This window comes from Pogona vitticeps, chromosome 2 (assembly GCF_051106095.1).
Source record: "Pogona vitticeps strain Pit_001003342236 chromosome 2, PviZW2.1, whole genome shotgun sequence".
NCBI classification, from domain to species: domain Eukaryota; kingdom Metazoa; phylum Chordata; class Lepidosauria; order Squamata; family Agamidae; genus Pogona; species Pogona vitticeps.
In genome coordinates this window covers 177260106-177278095 of record NC_135784.1, presented here as the reverse complement: position 1 = coordinate 177278095, position 17990 = coordinate 177260106, and the positions used below count along the sequence as shown (strand labels likewise).

Genomic DNA, 17990 nt, shown 5'->3' with positions numbered 1-17990 from the left:
GATGATAATTGACAACCAGGCAACATATTTGGTAATGAATTAAAAATCACGGTGTTGACACAACAGTAAGATTTGTTTTAGATTGCCATGACTTGTACATGTCTAAACCTAGAATGTTCTCAGGTATCTTTTTGTTTTCCCTTTATTTTTCTGTTTCCCACTTTTGTACTCTATACTCATTGGTAAAGTTTTAAACTATTCTTATTAGAATTGAGGAAGGGGATTCTAAGAGCAGCACATAAATATTTAAAATAAATAAATGAGGTACAAACATTCTAGATTACACTACCTGTCCCTATGTCATAGCACCCATACATTTCTCTAGGCTTCTCTTTCTAATGACCCTGTCCTGCTTCAAATGAGATCATTCTAGTTTTCTGAGCTGCTTGCATGGAGCACAGATTAAGTCAGGGCTTTTACAGGTCATTTTATCTTCAGTCATGAGCTCATTTGAGAATGGCTCAATCTCTGGAGTTGTAAGTTTTAGAAGAAGCAATAATAGCAATTAACATGCTCTGGGGCCTTTCAGGGGCTGTGCTTCGATTTAACTTCTCCGTCAGTTCATCTCACTAGTTCACCTCTTGTGTTTACAGACCAACTAAGGGAAAATATCAAAGAAGATAGCCCCCAAGATTGTCCACAGGCTGTGGAAAATCTTAGCAGCCATCAAAGAGCCAACCCTCCCTCTCCCTCAAATGAGCTGATCAAGGACAGCTTGATATCTGAACCCCAGACATCAGAAATGGAGCAGGCAGCTCTTCCTCACCAAGTGGAAGCTAGCATGGATATGCATCTGCCTGCCACTGCGGGTGACAACAATGACGTGGCTGCTCATGATTCGGCTTCTTGGCTGGAGTCTTCAGGGGTGGAGGCTCAGGCCGAGGGAACCTGCCTGTCTCCATATATACCCCACCCAGCATCGGGCACCATTGAACTGAATTTGTCTGCCGAGACTTTCCTGACTAGACCGACCAACAGTCAAAACTTGGCCACCGAGGAAGCTGACAACTCTATAAATGCTGAACAGGCCTGTGCTGTGGCTCAGACTCCAGGACAGGAAGGTGTTCCCTCGGCATCCACTCTGGAGTCAGACAGTGAGGGTCCCCCTAAGATGGATTTTGTTGACAACAACATCAAAACTCTGGATGAGAAGCTACGGACACTTCTGTACCAGGAGCACAGCTTGTCAGGCACTTCTCCTGAGAGCCAGAAGGACACACAAAGTGCAGCGGAGTCTCCATTCTCATCATCTGCTGAAGATTCTCTCCCCTGCCCAGTTCCAGAAGTACTAGATACAAATTCCCCCCAAGAGACCCAGCAAAGCCCCACCAAGTTTTCAGATCCTCAGGCTATGCTCATTCCATCCACAAGTCATCCTGAGAGTCTACCAGTGCTGAGGAGGGAGCCCAGTGCTATTACCTCTGCTCCCAGTGATCTCTGCATGCATGTGAGTATTGGCAGGGAAATTGCCTGGAGTTAAAAGCAATAGTCCGGCCACTGGAGCAATCCAGAATTATGCTGAATAGTTATACCAAACCATCTCCCAGCCTAGTGGATGCTATCAAATAAGAGGTAAGGGTTCCCTGTGGACAAATTATCCCAGCATTATTATTATTTTCTTGCTCAATGATTTATTGCAGTAGCAGACTTGATCTGCTTGGAAAAGTTACATTTTTTGTATCCAGCTTCCAAAATTCTCCCAAATTATTATGGCCAGTGTATTTCAGAAACATCCATTCAGAATGCAAAATCAGCATGGGAAAAAACACTTTTCCAAGCTTTGATCCTGACTAGGTGTTGTTACCTTTGTCAATACTTGCGTAATATGAGAAGCAGATCAGTTTTTTAAGAAGAACAGGTTGTCTGAACTGGTACAGATGTGGTCTTTACTAGGGCCACTTTGTGCTGGGACTGGAAATGTCTTTTCCGGGACAAGCCATTCCATAATTGTAGAACAGATATCATTGTTTCTCATGTACTTGTTTTAACCTATCAAAGGGCTCTTTTCAAGACTAGGCACTTGGCTGAGTTTGGAGATTTGTATCTGGAACATTTAATGAGGAGGTAGTCTCCTAAGGCCCTTAAGCCTAGGTTGCGCTTTTGATGACAATGATGCTTTTAGGTAAATACCACCTCTTTTCTTCTCCCCTAACCCTTTGTCTCATTCAGGAGATGTCTCTGGAGGCTTCATTCCCTGAGAACCCTGTGGCCTGTCCTGCTTCAGCATCAAGTGGTGGAGCTGTACACCTGCATGCAGGAGGTGGATATTTTGGCCTAAGCTTTACTTGCCCTAGTCTCAAAAACCCTATTAGCAAGAAATCCTGGACTCGCAAATTAAAAAGCTGGGCGTACAGGCTACGGCAGACCAGCTTTTTCAAGAGATCAAAAGTCCGGCAAGGTAGTGTGCTTACAGTCAGGGATCTAGACTAGGTAACATCTGTTTTGATTTCTTTATGTACATTTCTTTTCTCTCCCCTCCCCTCTTTTTTTGGGGCATTTCCTGCACTACTTCATATATAACTTTTTCCTACCGTACTCACCATTGTAACATTCCATTCATTACCACTTTGTTTTGCAGTTTGATTAACCAGTTTTTTTCATTCCACATAGAAGTGTGTAGGTCTTGGGATACCAAATAAATAAATAAGTAAATGAATAAATGAATGAATGAATAAATAAATAAGCCTACATGTATGCTAGAATCATATTTTCTAATGAATGTTGCTTGTTAGGGTCCTTACACTCCAGCATTACCTGACCATGTTCTATTTGTGTGTGTGTTCCTTCCTTCCTTTCAATAAAATAAAATAAAAAATCCTCAACAGAGGAGATGACTGATGAAGTTGCTCCTGACTGGATTTCTCTCTCTGAACAAGCAACAACAGACACTACAGTGGCAGGTCATTTTAAATCTGTGGCTGGATCTTTCCAACGAGGCCGATTTCAGGTAGGTATAACTTAATGTGTTCATTAAGGTATATCCCAGTATGCTGAATAGCGCAGTGATTTAGGTCTCTGGCTGCAGAGACAGAGGTTTGGAGTTGCCTCCTTGATAGAACTAGGACTCCATGATCCGGTCCCTTCCAGCTCTTCAGTTGTAAGATGATGGTGGTGCTGCTGCTGGTGATGATGATTTGGCCCATTCCAGGCCACTCCAATCTACTATTGTGGGCAAGAATCCCATAGAACAAATTGAGTAGTCCTCATAGTCAACAAAAGAGTGGGAAAAGCTGTACTGGGATACAATCTCAAAAATGATAGAATGATTTCAATACTAATCCAAGGCAGACCTTTCAACATCACAGTAATCCAAGTTAATGCACCAACCACCGATGCTGAAGAGGCTGAAATTGACCAATTCTATGAAGACTTACAACACCTCCTAGAACTGAACCAAAGAAAGATGTTCTTCTCATTATAGGGGACTAGAATGCTAAAGCAGGGAGTCAAGAGATAAAAGGAACTACAGGTAAGTTTGGCCTTGGAGTTCAAAACGAAGCAGGGCAAAGGCTAATAGAGTTTTGTCAAGAGAACAAGCTGGTCATCATAAATACTCTTTTCCAACAACACAAGAGGCAACTTTACATATTGACATCACCAGATGAGCAATACCGAAATCAGATTGATTATATTCTCTGCAGCTAAAGATGGGGAAGCTCTATACAGTCAGCAAAAACAAGAGCTGGAGCTGATTGTGACTCTGATCATCAGGTTCTTATAGCAAAATTCAAGCTTAAACTGAAGAAAGTAGTAAAAACCACTGGGTTAGTCTGGTATAATCTAAACCAAATCCCTTATGAATAAACAGTGGAAGTGAAGAACAGAGTTAAGGAACTAGATTTGGTGGACAGAGTGACTGAAGAACTTTGGATGGAGGCTTGTAACATTGTACAGGAGGCAGCAACAAAAACCATCCCAAAGAAAAGGAAATGCAAGAAAGCAAAGTGGCTGTCCAACAAGGCCTTACAAATAGCAGAGAAGAGAAGGGAAACAAAATGCAAGGGAGATAGGGAAAGTTACAGAAAATTGAATGCAGACTTCCAAAGAATAGCAAGGAGAGACAAGAGGGCCTTCTTAAATGAACAGTGCAAAAATATAGAGGAAAAGAATAGAAAAGGAAAAACCAGAGATCTGTTCTAGAAAATTGGAGATATTAAAGGAACATTTTGTGCAAAGATGGACATGATAAAGGACAAAAATGGTAGAAACCTAACAGAAGCAGAAGACATCAAGAAGAGTTGGCAAGAATACACAGAGGAATTATACTAGAAAGATCTGGCTGTCCCGGACAACCCAGATAATTACTGACCTTGAGCCAGACATCCTGGAGAGCAAAGTCAAGTGGGCCTTAGAAAGCTTGTCTAACAATAAGGCCAGTGGAGGTGATGGCATTCCAGTTGAATTATTTAAAATCTTAAAAGATGACGCTGTTAAGGTGCTACATTCAATATGCCAGCAAGTTTGGAAAACTCAGCAGTGGCCAGAGAATTGGAAAAGATCAGTCTACATCCCAGTCCCAAAGAAGGGCAGTGCCAAGAATACTCCAACTACCATACAATTGAACTCATTTCACACACTTGCATGCTCAAAATCCTCCAAGGTAGGCTTCAGCAGTATGTAGACTGAGAACTCCCAGAAGTACAAGCTGGATTTCGAAGGGTCAGAAGAACTAGAGACCAAATTGCTAACATGCGCTGGATTATAGAGAAAGCCAAAGAGTTCCAGAAAAACATCTGCTTCATTGACTACGCAAAAGCCTTTGACTGTGTGGACCACAGCCAACTATGGCAAGTCCTTAAAGAAACTGGAGTGCCTGACCACCTTATCTGTATCCTGAGAAATCTATATGTGGGACAGGAAGCAACAGTTAGAATTGGATATGGAACAACTGATTGGTTCAAAATTGGGAAAGGAGTATGACAAGGCTGTATATTGTCCCCCTGCTTATTTAACTTATATGCAGAATACATCATGCGAAAGGCTGGACTGGATGAATCCCAAGCTAGAATTAAGATTGCTGGAACAAATATCAACAATCTCAGATATGCAGATGATACCACTCTGATGGCAGAAAGTGAGGAGGAATTAAAGAACCTCTTAATGAGGGTGAAAGAGGAGAGCGCAAAAAATGGTCTGAAGCTCAACATTAAAAAAAAACTAAGATCATGGCCACTGGTCCTATCACTGGTCCCATCACCTCCTGGCAAAGAGAAGGGGAAGATATGAAGGCAGTGACAGATTTGACTTTCTTGGGCTCCATGATCACTGCAGATGGTGACAGCAGCCACAAAATGAAAGACGCCTGCTCCTTGCGAGGAAAGTGATGACAAACCTAGCTAGCATCTTAAAAAGCAGAGACATCACCTTGCCGACAAAGCTCCGCATAGTCAAAGCTACTTTTTTTCTAGTAGTGATGTATGTAACTGAGAGCTGGACCATAAAGAAGGCTGGCCGCCGAAGAACTGATGCTTTTGAATTGTGGTGCTGGAGGAGACTCTTGAGAGTCCCCTGGACTGCAAGGAGATCTAACCTATCCGTTCTGAAGGAAATCAACCCTGAGTGCTCACTGGAAGGACAGATCCTGAAGCTGAGGCTCCAATACTTTGGCTATCTCATTAGAAGAGAAGACTCCCTGGAAAAAACCCTGAAGTTGGGGAAGTGTGAAGGCAAGAGGAGAAGGGGACGGCAGAGGACGAGATGGTTGGACAGTGTCATCAAAGCTACCAACATGAATTTGACCAAACTCCAGGAGGTAATGGAAGACAGGTCCATGGGGTCACGAAGAGTTGGACACAACTTAACAACTAAACAACAACAAGGTCACTCCAGACATATATATATATATATATATATATAGGCTTCATTTCCTCTTAAGATTTTCCTATCCTTTTGTATCTTTTTCCTATACAGTTTCTTTGTATTTTTTCTTATTGGGGAAAATCCACAAGAGATGATGGGGTAGGCTGTAGCCACACAGTACCTTTTCACTGATGGTTCAAGAATGCCATAACTTTACATTATATTAGCCTACCAGCTGAATATATTTCAAAGCATTATTTCTGGAAGATGTGGGCTGGGATAGTTTCTGATAAGAAGGATATTACAGTATACATATAACCATGAGTTAGCTAAAGGAACAAGGCATTGCTTGAGGTCTTCAGTGATGGTTCAGTGTGCAATCTTTTGGGTCTTTCTTGCTTCTCCAGTTCCTCCTGAGCTGAATATTTCTTCTGTTCTCTGACTATCTATTCAAGATTCCTTTAGGGGAGTCTATATCTGTATTTGATTCCCTTTGCTAATTCTGCAGCAAGTAAGAAAGAAGGACAGAAAGGGGGGGAAAAGAACAGCTATACTGTAATATTATCTTTAAAGCATTTCATCCTGAATGTCTGAGGTGTTTTATGATAGATCTTGTGCTTATCTGCTGCGAAGTAAGTTCTAAAGTTAAAGTTACCCAAGGTAGAAGTTTTGGAACCCATACTTGACAATATAGAAACATTTGAATGTCTTCTTTGTGGATTTCTCACTTGGCATGCAAAGGAAAAGAGGAAGGAAGAATCGTTTGTAATTAGTCCTGTGGCAAGTTGTCTTCAGACAATCGCTGATTTGTCAGATATTCATTGCTTTGTATTCTTGAGGTCCAGAGACCCTGATGAATATGAAGCAATGAATATAACCCTTTTATATTTGCCCCTTCATCTATCAGGCTTCCCCCCCCTCTTCCAATGCCCAATTGGGCATAGAAAAAGAAGGGAAGGGGACCCAGGCGATCCCCCATCCCTGCTGACTTTGTAAAGACATTATCTCCATTCTAATAGTTTCTATACTAAAGTAGCCACCATGTTTGTCCCTGAGTCAGGGACCACATGCCATCCACCTTCTCTGTCTCTCTCCCTCCCTCCCTCTCCCCCCTCCTCTCTCTCTTTCCACATGTAGGCTGGGGTCACAGCAATCCTATTGTCCACCAGCCCTAGCTGATTAGTGCAGGGAACAGCGGAGAAATGTATGGAAGCTAGTCAGCTGAGAGCCTACAGCCCACAGGTTCTCATGTATCTGCTAAAAGATCTGCATTTCCTGGATTTCTTTGCAGTTCTGTAAGCCTTTCAAAAACTTAGTAATGGGTCCTTAATTTCACTGCTTTTGATTGCAGTCCAACAAACAGCTATGAAATATATCATGAGAAAATGTACAAGGCTTTTTCAGGTAATTGTGTTTACTCTGTGAAAAATGGTAACATTGTCTAAGATATTAATTGTTGAGACCTTTCTTAATAATTACTTCATTTTTCAGTTGGAGCTTTTTTGAGTGGATCTTTTGGTACTTTTTTTAAAGGATGAGTGAAAACTGGGAGTGATTGTTTTTTTTTTTAAGAGGTTAGTCTGTGATAGTGATGGCTTAGCTTACATTTATTCCAGGCTTCTGCAGCAGAGTAAGGATAGTGTTTTTCGCTTCTTTTCTCTGCAGTAGTTCATACACTCTCCCTTCTTTTTAGTGCGGTAGCATTTTCTGTTCTCATGTTGTGTATTTCACAGTGAGCATTATACAAAGCTGTATCAGTAGATTCCTATCCTTTAAACTTAAATGGCTGTAATGCTTTCCTCTCACCCCTCCCTTCCACTGTGTCGCAGTCTTTATGAAACCACTTTGTTCTTTTCCGTCTGCTCCCTGTGTGGCTGTCGACAGTCCTGCTGCAGTTGAGAGGGTTCCTTGCCAGGCCTTTACAAGGCCTATTGATCCCTACTCATTCAAAGGCACTTTTAATGGAATCTATAAACCTTCCTATTGACCAGAGAGTCATTCTCTCTCCCCCCCCCCCATTCTCCCACTGGTATTTTTTTCTTTGGAATACTGTCTGTACAAATATTTTCTCGGACCATTGTTTTTGATCTTTCTGAGAAGATTCTTCCTTGTTTTGTGTGGCATTTTTAACCATAACATCAGCTGACTTTTATGCCACTGCAGTCCAGGTCTGTTTTGGCATGGACTATTATATTGTTTTCCCAATTTTTGAATGGAAGGTAAGTATTTGCTCTCTTATTTAGGCCATACATATCAGAGCTTTTGTGTGCATTTATGTAGCTTTTGATGTAAATGAAGTTTTTGCCATTGAGAAATAAGGAATGTGAAATAGGTGTTCCATGAAATCCCAAGAATGCTGGCTTCTTGCCCTTGTAGTCTTTTGCTCCAACTCTGCAGTCTGATGGTGGGGTGGGGGTGGGGGTTTGCACAAATGCAAGTTTCCATCTTGACAGATAGCTTGTTGTGCCTCCAGTCAAGAGATGTAGTGTAGCTATCCCATGTTGCCTGTTCCTGTAGCAAATATTTTTGGATTTCAGAAAAAGATGGAAAAAGCAGCTGAAAAATATGGAGACAGTGGAGTAAATTGAAGATGTTTATGTCTGGATCTACTCCAGGATAGAGACTGAGTGATGGCATGTTGAAAGCCTTGTTTGCAAGCTCCTTAGGGCATGTTGAGTACACTGGGTGCACCTCATGAAGTTCAAGGCTGCAGCACTAGTTTGCATTAGCATTTCTGTCTCTTGGGAATCCAACACTGTCTGCTTTTCTGTCCTATTCTAAACATAACTGTCTGGTAGAGGGAGTTTATTAATTTACCCAGCTAACGTGCCTTCTTTTTCTCCCTCCTTTTCTCTGCTTGCCCCAGGTGATCACAGTACCACAACAGTTGGCCTCAGGTGGTTCAGAAGGCAAAGCTTGTGAGATGCCTCCTTCCTTAGAGCCTGGAACAAAAGAAGGCTCTCCCAAACTGGGAGCATTTGCTGTGTTGACTGGTGCTGCTGTGGGTGAAACCGATGCATCTTCCACCACCCCAGAGCAGCGGGAACTGGAGGAGACCTCGGCTACGGCTAGCAGCATGCAGTCTTCCTCAGAGCCCTGGTCAAAAAGTGGTGGTTTTGTACGGAAGCAGCCTAGCTCTGACAGTGAGCTTTCGGCTCCTATGGGTGGTAGCCTGGAGGGCTGGGAGCGAAGCCAGCGGCCACAGGAGGAGATGGGTGGCAACCACACTAAGAGGCGCAGTACCCACTTTTACTCCCCATCTTCCCCAATGAGCAGTGACGATGAATCAGAGATTGAAGATGAAGATCTGAAGGTGGAACTGCAGCGTTTGCGTGAGAAGTAAGAGCGCTAGCATTGGGCCTTCTAAACACCTTGGTAGTGATTTTACCACCAAAGAGGAGCTGCCATTTAGAAAGAGTGGAGCATAATTGAATTATCTCTGTGCTCCATTACATTACCACTTAAAAATATCCAGACGTTGGAACAGTTATTTTTCAGTTTTTGATCTGTTTCACAGAATTCCCCAACCATGCTTATTACAATTCTTACTGAACTAATCATATAAATTAGAATAAATGAATTAGTTGAATTTCCATATGTTTACCTATGGAGAAGGAAGTTGGCTTTTTAAAGACAAAGTCTGTTTGTGTTATAGCAGACATGCTTTTAAAAGTAGTAGTCTCCCCTGTGTGAGAGAAGCAGCAGTGTCCCTTCTAAGAAGCAACCAAAACATGATGGATTTATACATGTTCAACTTACAAATCGTTAATATACTATTTTGCTGTTCAATGAGCACAACCTTTTAATCAATCAGAAGATGTTTAATCAGTGAATCTAATCAGTCAATCAACATTGCAGCCTGGGGTTGGTAATGGAATGAACGAAGGTTAAGAGCCTCGTGGCGCAGTGGTTAAAACGCTGTATTGCAGCTAAAACTGTGCTCACGACCAGGGGTTCAAATCCCAGGTAGCCGGCTCAAGGTTGACTCAGCCTTCCATCCTTCCGAGGTCGGTAAAATGAGTACCCAGCTTGCTGGGGGGCAATGTGTAGCCTGTATAATTAAAAATTGTAAACCGCCCGGAGAGTGCTTGTAGCGCTATGGGGCAGTATATAAGTCCAATAAATAAATAAATAAATAAATAAATAAACAAATTGAAGCTTAATCCAAGCAAGACAGAGGTGCTCCTGGTCAATCAAAAGACAGACCAGAATGGAAGTCAAGCTGTACTAGATGAGATTGCACTTCCCCTGAAAACTGAGGAGTGTAACTTGTTTGTACTTCTGGGTTCCACTTTGAGCCTGGATACCCAGGTCGGTGGTGTGTTTGCACAATTAAAATTAGTGTACAAAACTATGCCCATTCCTTGAGACACCTGACTTGGTTAGGGTAATACATGCCTTAATTAAACAAAAAGGAGGAAAGCCATGTGGTTCTTATCCACCATCCAGAGTGTAGGGGTTGGGTGATACTTCTGTTCAGCTAATAAAAAATCATAAACAAATGCTAGGTTTCAGCCCATGTGGGCCTTCACCAGGTTAGGCACCAATTATCTGTGTTTGGGTGCAGTAATAATTCAGGAGTTCCAAAAACCATGGCTAGATGCCTATGCCAGCTTCAAAATGAGGGCTGCAAAGTCAAGCCAGGAGTGTTCATTTTAAATTTCATTTCTAGGAATGTTGATTCAGCTGTCCCAAACTTGCCAGACAAAGGCTGCCAGCCATTCAGCATTCCAATCTTTCACCCCAGTCTTTCATTGCTTTACACTGAAGCAAAAGTTCCATTTCCTCAGCTGGGGCTCAGGGTGACACCAAAATGTGGCACCCCTGCCATCAGAGAAGTTAGGATAAAGTTTAGTTTACCCACTAGGTAAGCTAGTTACAGCCAAATTAATAGCATTACCTAATGGCTGGACAATAATGTTGCCTTTCATTTGCAGTCTTGCTTGATGGATGGTCATTCTTGGTTATAGTGTGTGCCCTGAGTGGTTCAGGGTACCTTTTATAGCCCCATGCATCTGTTCTATATACAAGGACCACATAGATTTTTTTTCCTTTTGTGAACTATTGGGTGACCCATCTTGTTACAACACCTTCATGGGCTGCTGGCTCATTTTGGGGCCCTATTCAAAGCACTGGTCATGACCTGTAAGGCCCGTGGCAGTTCAGGTCCAGGCTATCAGAAAGATCGTATCCTTCTGTATGAGGTCCATGTATATTAAGATCTTCAGGGGAGTCCCACCACTTTCACAAACATATCTGGTGAGGACTTGAGAGAAGGCTTTTTTTTTTTTTTTGTGGCTGCTCCCAACTTATGGAACTACCTTCCATGAGAGGTGCAGTTGTTCTTTTTTGGCTTTTCCAGGGTTTTGGGACGTCAGCAAGCAACTAAGATGGAAAGGTCTTTTAAAGTCTGCTTTATAGTTTTCAAAAATGTTTGTATACTATAGTTTGAAATTTCAGTTGGTTTGTGTTAATTGTTGATTTTAAATTTTTGTATGCTGCCTTGGGTCTCCACTGTGGGAGTAAGGGATGGTCTAATCCAATCCAATCCAATCCACAAAAAAACCCTGTAATAAAAAAATTAATTCCTTCCTAAACATTATAAAAGGATTTTTTTTTTAAAAAAAGGTAATTTTCCAAGCTCTGGTACAGCGGGCATGCTTCTTGATAAGGCTTTCTTCTCCTTCACTTCTGTTTAGGCACATCCAGGAGGTAGTGAACCTTCAGGCTCAGCAGAACAGGGAGCTGCAGGAGTTATACGAACGCCTCCGCTCCATCAAAGAGAGCAGATCAGAATCTTCAGAGGTCTCCCTGCAACTCTCCTCCCCACGACGGCCCAAGTCTTTCAAAAGCAAGCTACGTAGCAGGCCCCAATCCCTCTCGCATGTTGACAATGGCCTTGTTGCTGCTGGTAAGGAAGTAGGTAAGGGGTGACCATCCCCAATACCAGTGTGGAAAAATGGATCAGGGCTAAGGCTTCCCAGATATAATGCAAAATGGTGATGCTTGCGGTTGTATGAGATGGAGTCTTTAATAAGTGGTTATTATCCCCAGGAGGAACCTCCCATCTTAATTTCACATTTCTCGCCATGGGAGTGCTAGCAAGAGCTGAAATGCTGCTTCTTTTCTTGCTGGCTTATTCCTGTCAGACACAGCAAAAGTCAGGAACTTCCACACAACTGCCTGGCTTAGAATAATTTCGACCCTCACCCCATGCAAACTGAGTTTTTTTTAAAAAAAAGGTCTCTGTAGACTGAGTTACAGTTATATGCTCAAATTGTTTAGAAAAAAACTGAAGATATTGAATATAGATAAAGTCCTTCTCTTTGTCTTGCTCCTCACCCTCAATCCAAAAGATAGCTTTCTTGCTTCTAAGTGTGCTTCTGACCCCCATTTCTCTGCTCCACAGAATGCTGTTGTGCCACAACTGCTGCCTCTGTGATAGACTATCAGTTGAGCATTCAGGCCCATTTGCTGCAACACCAGGGCTGTTCACAAGCCGAGACAAATCAAGGTACTTGTAGATTTCATCCTGTGTTTCAGTAACAATTTAGATATCTTGGTTTGCATAAAGTTGAGCTGTGCACAGTGACTTGCCTCAATTTTTTACAAATAGTTTTTTCTCTCTAGATATGCAGAGGCATTCTTCACATTTGAAATGAGAGGAAACCCATTTCAGTATACCTGCCCTCAGAAAAAAAGGTGTATGCTCTAGGTGCACATTGAATTTCTCCACAAAAGAATGAACAGACCCAAAATTGACTTCCCAGACACACTGGGAATTTATGGATTTTTTATGTGTGTGTGTGTGTGTGTTTCCTGTGACATCTTATGTACCGTATTTTTTCATGTATAAGAAACACACACCCCTTTTCTAACACAAAATTAAGAAATCTTAGCTTAAGAGTATTCTAGGCTCAGAACACTTGGACATTATGAGTCCCTGTTATATCTGAGCACTGCCTGCAGCTCCACCTCCAACAAGGTGTGTTCCAATTGGTTTATTCAGCATCAGCTGACATCAGTTCCATAAGGCTCGTGGTTGAAAGAAGACTGTTTGCAGAGGCAAGGTATGGGGCATTTTGTTCTCTCCTCAGCTTACTTCTGTGTATAACATGAACCTCAATTTTTAATCTAAAGATCTTAGACTAAAGTATCGTCTTATACACAAAAAAATATGGTATATAAAATACTTGCTTCCTTTGACATCCTCTATTCTTTGCCTTAGAAACAACTTTTAACATTTCTCTGACAGCTGAAACTACTTGGTAGACCATTGCTCACCTGCCTGCTATTTTAAGTAATCAGTATCTCAGTAGTTGCATTCCTGGGTTAAGGATGCAGTGACTGAAATCTTGTTGCTTAGTGCAATAGGTCACACTAAAGCAGCCCCATTGAATTAGTGGGGATTTAGTGAGTCAACTCATTTATAAGTTCCTTTGATTCAAAAGGGCCCACTTCCTCCCATAGGTGTCATGCCATGCTAGCCTTTGTCATCTTCTGGGGCAGTCCATCTACTCCAAATTCTTTTTCCTAGATTCCTCTGCTGCCGTAGTCTAAACTCAATGGCAGGCTACTGTTCGAGACAGTAGATACTCTGATTGGCTATTTGCACAGCTTATTCCAGTGGTTCCCAACCAGATGTTCTTGGACTGCAACTGCTAGAAACCCAGGCCAACACAGCTGGTGGTAAAGGCTTCTGGGAACTGCAGTCTAAAAACAACTGGGTTATCCAATTTGGGAACCACTGGCTTATTCAACCAAATGTGAGATTTTTTAGCTATAGACCTTTTTTTGACCCACATAGCATCACAACTCTACTTCTAGCTCCTACCTTTCCCTTTCCCCAAGAGGCAAGCAATATTCAGATGTTAGTGTTTGAGACAATCTTTTTCTGGAACCTGCATTGTAAAACATCTTCTTCCTAGACCAGCTCTGCATCGTCAGCAGCACTGCTTCTTGTCAGCAGACTCCGGCCAGCAAGAAAGGGATGTTCACGGATGACTTGCATAAACTGGTCGATGATTGGGCAAAAGAAAAGGTGGGGAACTCTCTTATCAAGCCAAGCCTGAACCAGATCAAACAGAACAAGCACCGGCTGGACAGCGACAGCTGGAGCAAAGTATATGAGGTATTAAGGTTGTGGGGGGGCAGAATTTGCATGGAGAGTATGGATTTTTGATGTTGGAGACAAAGGACTTCATAAGCTAACCAGCATGGACAGTAATGAGAGATGCAGAGAGAGATTGCAATTGAATGGTAGTTGGAAGATCCAATCATGATTTTGCTTTCCTCTTCTGCCCACTTTTACTTGAGCAACAATTCTATCAGGTAGTTCAGGGTGACAGAGCAAGGGGGAAGCTGTGTCACCAAGCAAGTTTCACAGCTATCTGGGGAATTTCAGCTTGGCTTCTTCTCCTAACTAGTAGGGGGTGGAGTCTTTTTTACTTCCTATATTAAATCCTCCCATGTTAATGAAATCTAGGGCAGTTTAGAGGTTATGGACAATTTTTAACTCTCACTTTAAATAGTGTCTGTTTTCTCTTCTTTTTAAAGACAACAACATCAACGATGGGTTACACCTCTACATGGATTTCCTCCCTTTCCCAGATCCGTGGGACCATACCGACTGCTTTACCCCAAGGACTTCCCCTGTCACCCTTTTCTGGCACACTGACACCCTACGGAGTGCCCCATGTATGTCAGTACAACACAGTGACGGGGACAACTTACCCAGTGCAGTGGATGGGAATTTCAGGGACAGTCCAGCAGCCCGTGGTCATCCCTGGCCAGCCTGTGGGACCCTTCCAGCCAGGGATAGGCATGCCACCTTACCCAGCCTCACCTGTGCAGAATCCAGCTCCCATTCCTCCAGGTCCCAAATGAAGGTGGATGGCTTCAGGATGATAGATATGGGGACTGTGCCTATAACTCATGATTCCATTCCTCTGCCTTGCATTCTGCGGCCTGGATTTTGGGGGGTGGGGTGGAGCTGAATTCCCCATTGCAGCAAAGTGTGATGGGAGTGGAAGGAGACTGTCTTTGCATTCTCCTCTTTGAATACTTGATTTAATTTTCTTTGGGGGTAGGGTGGGGATTTTTTTAAGTACTTGAGAGAGCTTTGGCCTGTGCATCTCATTATTTCTGAGATGGACAGCATGCCCATGTGCTGCTTATTCTTAATGAGCCTTCCTTGCCATTCTTACCCCTTATTTGCTTTTGTTGCTACTGTTTTGAGAATGATAGTAATTCTTTTTTAAGTTGTACACATATTGGCTTTTGAATTAATTTCCTGAAGGGGAGGGAGGGGCGGTGAAGAGTGACACTAGTGTTCCTTTGATTTTCTGTTAGGTTTCTTTGGCAGCTCAGATTACACAGGCTGCCTAGGGGTAAAATATATATATATGTATGTATGACTTGATTTAGCTGTCTTTCAATCTGTTGAAGGTGGGTACATCCATATTTGCCACCAGTTAGTTCCTTTTACAAGGCTGGTGGTTGTCTCTAGGCAGTTTAGATCATCTGTCTGTTTAATGGCAGCTGGGGGTCCTCATACGCACACTGCATTTAAAAGATGCATTTGGGTTGTTGGCCTGATTTTTGTACTTGAGTTTTGGGCTGATATTTTTTCCAAGCTTATTTTGTAACTGCTACAGATCTTCTGTTGTGGACAGGGTGGGAGCAACAATAGCATATAAAGTGGGAACAGAGGGGAGAGAGTTGCCTAGAGATTTTTTTAAAAAAGCCTTTCTACTATCTCTCTCTCATTTGCACCTTGCTGGTAATCCATATCTAACATACTTTTTTATTGACTGAAAATTATGCATGGAACCAGGGTCATGTGCACTAAGATTCGGCTAAACTCACAGTGGTTGAGACAGATAGAGCCCCCTAGCTTAGAAGCGTAAGATGTGCATGCGGTTGCTCTTCTTGGTCACCTAGTGCCAAGATTAAGCAAGCGGTCCATATTTGCAGAGAATTGTTGCACACTAAGGAAGTACTGCAAGTATCTATGGAAGTAACAAAAAATTACCAGCATTGTATGTGGCAAACATCCTAGGTTTTTAGCCACATCCAACCTAAAAAGAAAAAAAATGTGCCAATTCAAAACCCTTATATTTGGGAATTTACTGTAGACTTTAATATGAAGGGTGACCACTGCTTGGACCTTTATACTCCAAACAGCCCCCATTTTTATAAGCGATACTTCAGCTGCCCCATGTGGCTGCTCTTGTGAGTTCATTTTGGCAGCAAATAGCTAGTTTGACGGTTACTTACATGGGCCATTGACTATGGAGAAAGTTTAATTTAGTGGGGTCATGATCCTTCTGTTCTTTGTTTCATTTATATAGAGTCTTAACAGTTCCTTTCTACTTGGAAAGTCAGAATATTTTGCATACCAGTGGGCTGCTTTCTTCAGAGTCTTTGAAATATTTGCTGATGCATATATAGATGGACTCACTTCCCCCTTCATATATATGGACTGAGAATCGCTAGGCTTTGCTTTTATTTTGAATCCACAGAGTTAAATGTTTGTCTCTGGGGTGTTGTAACAGATTTGTAATGTTTTTTGAATGTTCAAGCTAGCCTGCTTTGTTGATGAATATTTTGAGCAAGAGGAGTGGAGAGGAGGCTGCATCTCACTATTGTACAGTATAGTTAAAGCAAAGTATATGGACTTAAACCAACTGAGTGCCATTTAAATCAATGGAATCACACCCTCTTAAATTAGAGCACTTTGGCTGAATGGTGTTTGGGACTGATTTGTCAAACCTACCTAAAACACTCCCCCCCTTTTGAAATGGTTGTGAAGATAAGCTAATTTTTTTAATTTAACTTCTAAAAATGGCATGTGGAGCTCATAAATCTTAGAGCCACATGGCTGTTTTGCAGCTTTCTTTCCTCCTCTCTCCATCCTGGACAGAAGACCCTGTTTCCCATGTATAATGCAGCCTCTTTGTTCTGCCTGCAAAGATTTGCAGTGCCTTGTGATAGATAATCTTTAGCATCTTTTCAGGTTTTTACTGGAAAGACGGAAAAAAGTAGTTTTAGTCTTTTGAAGTTTGATGTTTGAACAGTGCATTGCTGTACATCTCAATGATCTGCAGCAGTGAAATTACATATATTTGGGAGGAAGTTTCAGTTTGAAGAATTGAGAACAGTGTTACAACTTTTTTTAAACATAAAACACATCCCTTTTTTTAAGGCTTGTTCTTTTCTCTCTCTTCTTCTTCTTCAACTGTTCTGAAATAGATTTGGGAAAGGGTGGAATTTTGTGCTGTACTTGAAATATACTGTCAAGTTAAGATAATATGACATTTCCAAAACCTCACATTGCCAGGAAATGCTTAGGAGGGCCACTTAATATTTTCCACATCAGTTGTGTGAACTTTGGGTATGCCAGTGGGATGCATTGGTGTTTCTGCAGCAGAAACACAGGGTGTGAAAAAAAAGTATATGTCCTTCAGTGCCGGTGTGTATGTGCTAGGAATGCATGGCCCAACTAAGAATTCCAGCTGAGGGAGAAACACAAGTAGTTAACACTGGCCCTTCTGCAGCAAACCCTGTTGCTCCGTTAAGTCTGAGGTAGCCCTTAGTGTCAAAGGCAGATTAAATGCAACAACAGCAGACCTTGTATCAAAGTAGATTTTTGCTGTATCCCTATAAGGCAAAATGGACTAGCAATTTAAAGCACAGCATGCTTAAGCTTGTGGTGGTCACTAAAGCCATGCTCCCCCCAGCACAGTTTCTTCAGAATTCTTTTTCTCCTGGTAGAATTCTGAAACTGGAAGTTATCCCAGATGTGGAAAAAGGAATTTGTGGAATTTTCGACATCCTTTTTCTGCCTGCCTATGCAGAATTTCAGATTTAACTCCACCCCAACTAAAACACCTCATTATCATAAATTATTTTGATACCTAGTTATGCCCACAGTTGAGAATCACAACATATACCAGATTTATATATATATATATATATATATATATATATATATATATATATATATATATATATATATATATATATATATATATATATATATATATATATATATATATATATATATATATATATATATAAAAGAATCCCATGAATATGGGATCAGATTTGATTTCATTCAATGTAAAAAAAACATTTAAATCTTAACAAAATAGAATATAGCAACACTGCCCTCATCTTGGTCACTTTAC

General features: G+C 41.7%; 1 protein-coding gene across 12 annotated transcripts in view; it reads left to right on the top strand.

Moving 5' to 3' along the window:
• The window catches only part of WNK3 (WNK lysine deficient protein kinase 3), a 145117-nt gene extending 127388 nt beyond the window's left edge, over positions 1–17729 (top strand). For 6 of the 12 annotated variants that reach the window (XM_072991382.2, XM_072991383.2, XM_078386514.1 and 3 more), the window contains exons 18-25: positions 594–1447; positions 2170–2398; positions 2826–2947; positions 8666–9138; positions 11499–11722; positions 12209–12313; positions 13728–13930; positions 14356–17729. In XM_072991382.2, coding sequence (XP_072847483.2) covers positions 594–1447; positions 2170–2398; positions 2826–2947; positions 8666–9138; positions 11499–11722; positions 12209–12313; positions 13728–13930; positions 14356–14685 — 2540 coding nt within the window. In that variant the 3' untranslated portion in view covers positions 14686–17729. The remainder of the gene's footprint in view (positions 1–593; positions 1448–2169; positions 2399–2825; positions 2948–8665; positions 9139–11498; positions 11723–12208; positions 12314–13727; positions 13931–14355) is intronic. The other 6 variants (XM_072991385.2, XM_020792951.3, XM_078386517.1 and 3 more) reach the window with 5 other exon arrangements.
• Positions 17730–17990: the final 261 nt, after the last annotated feature.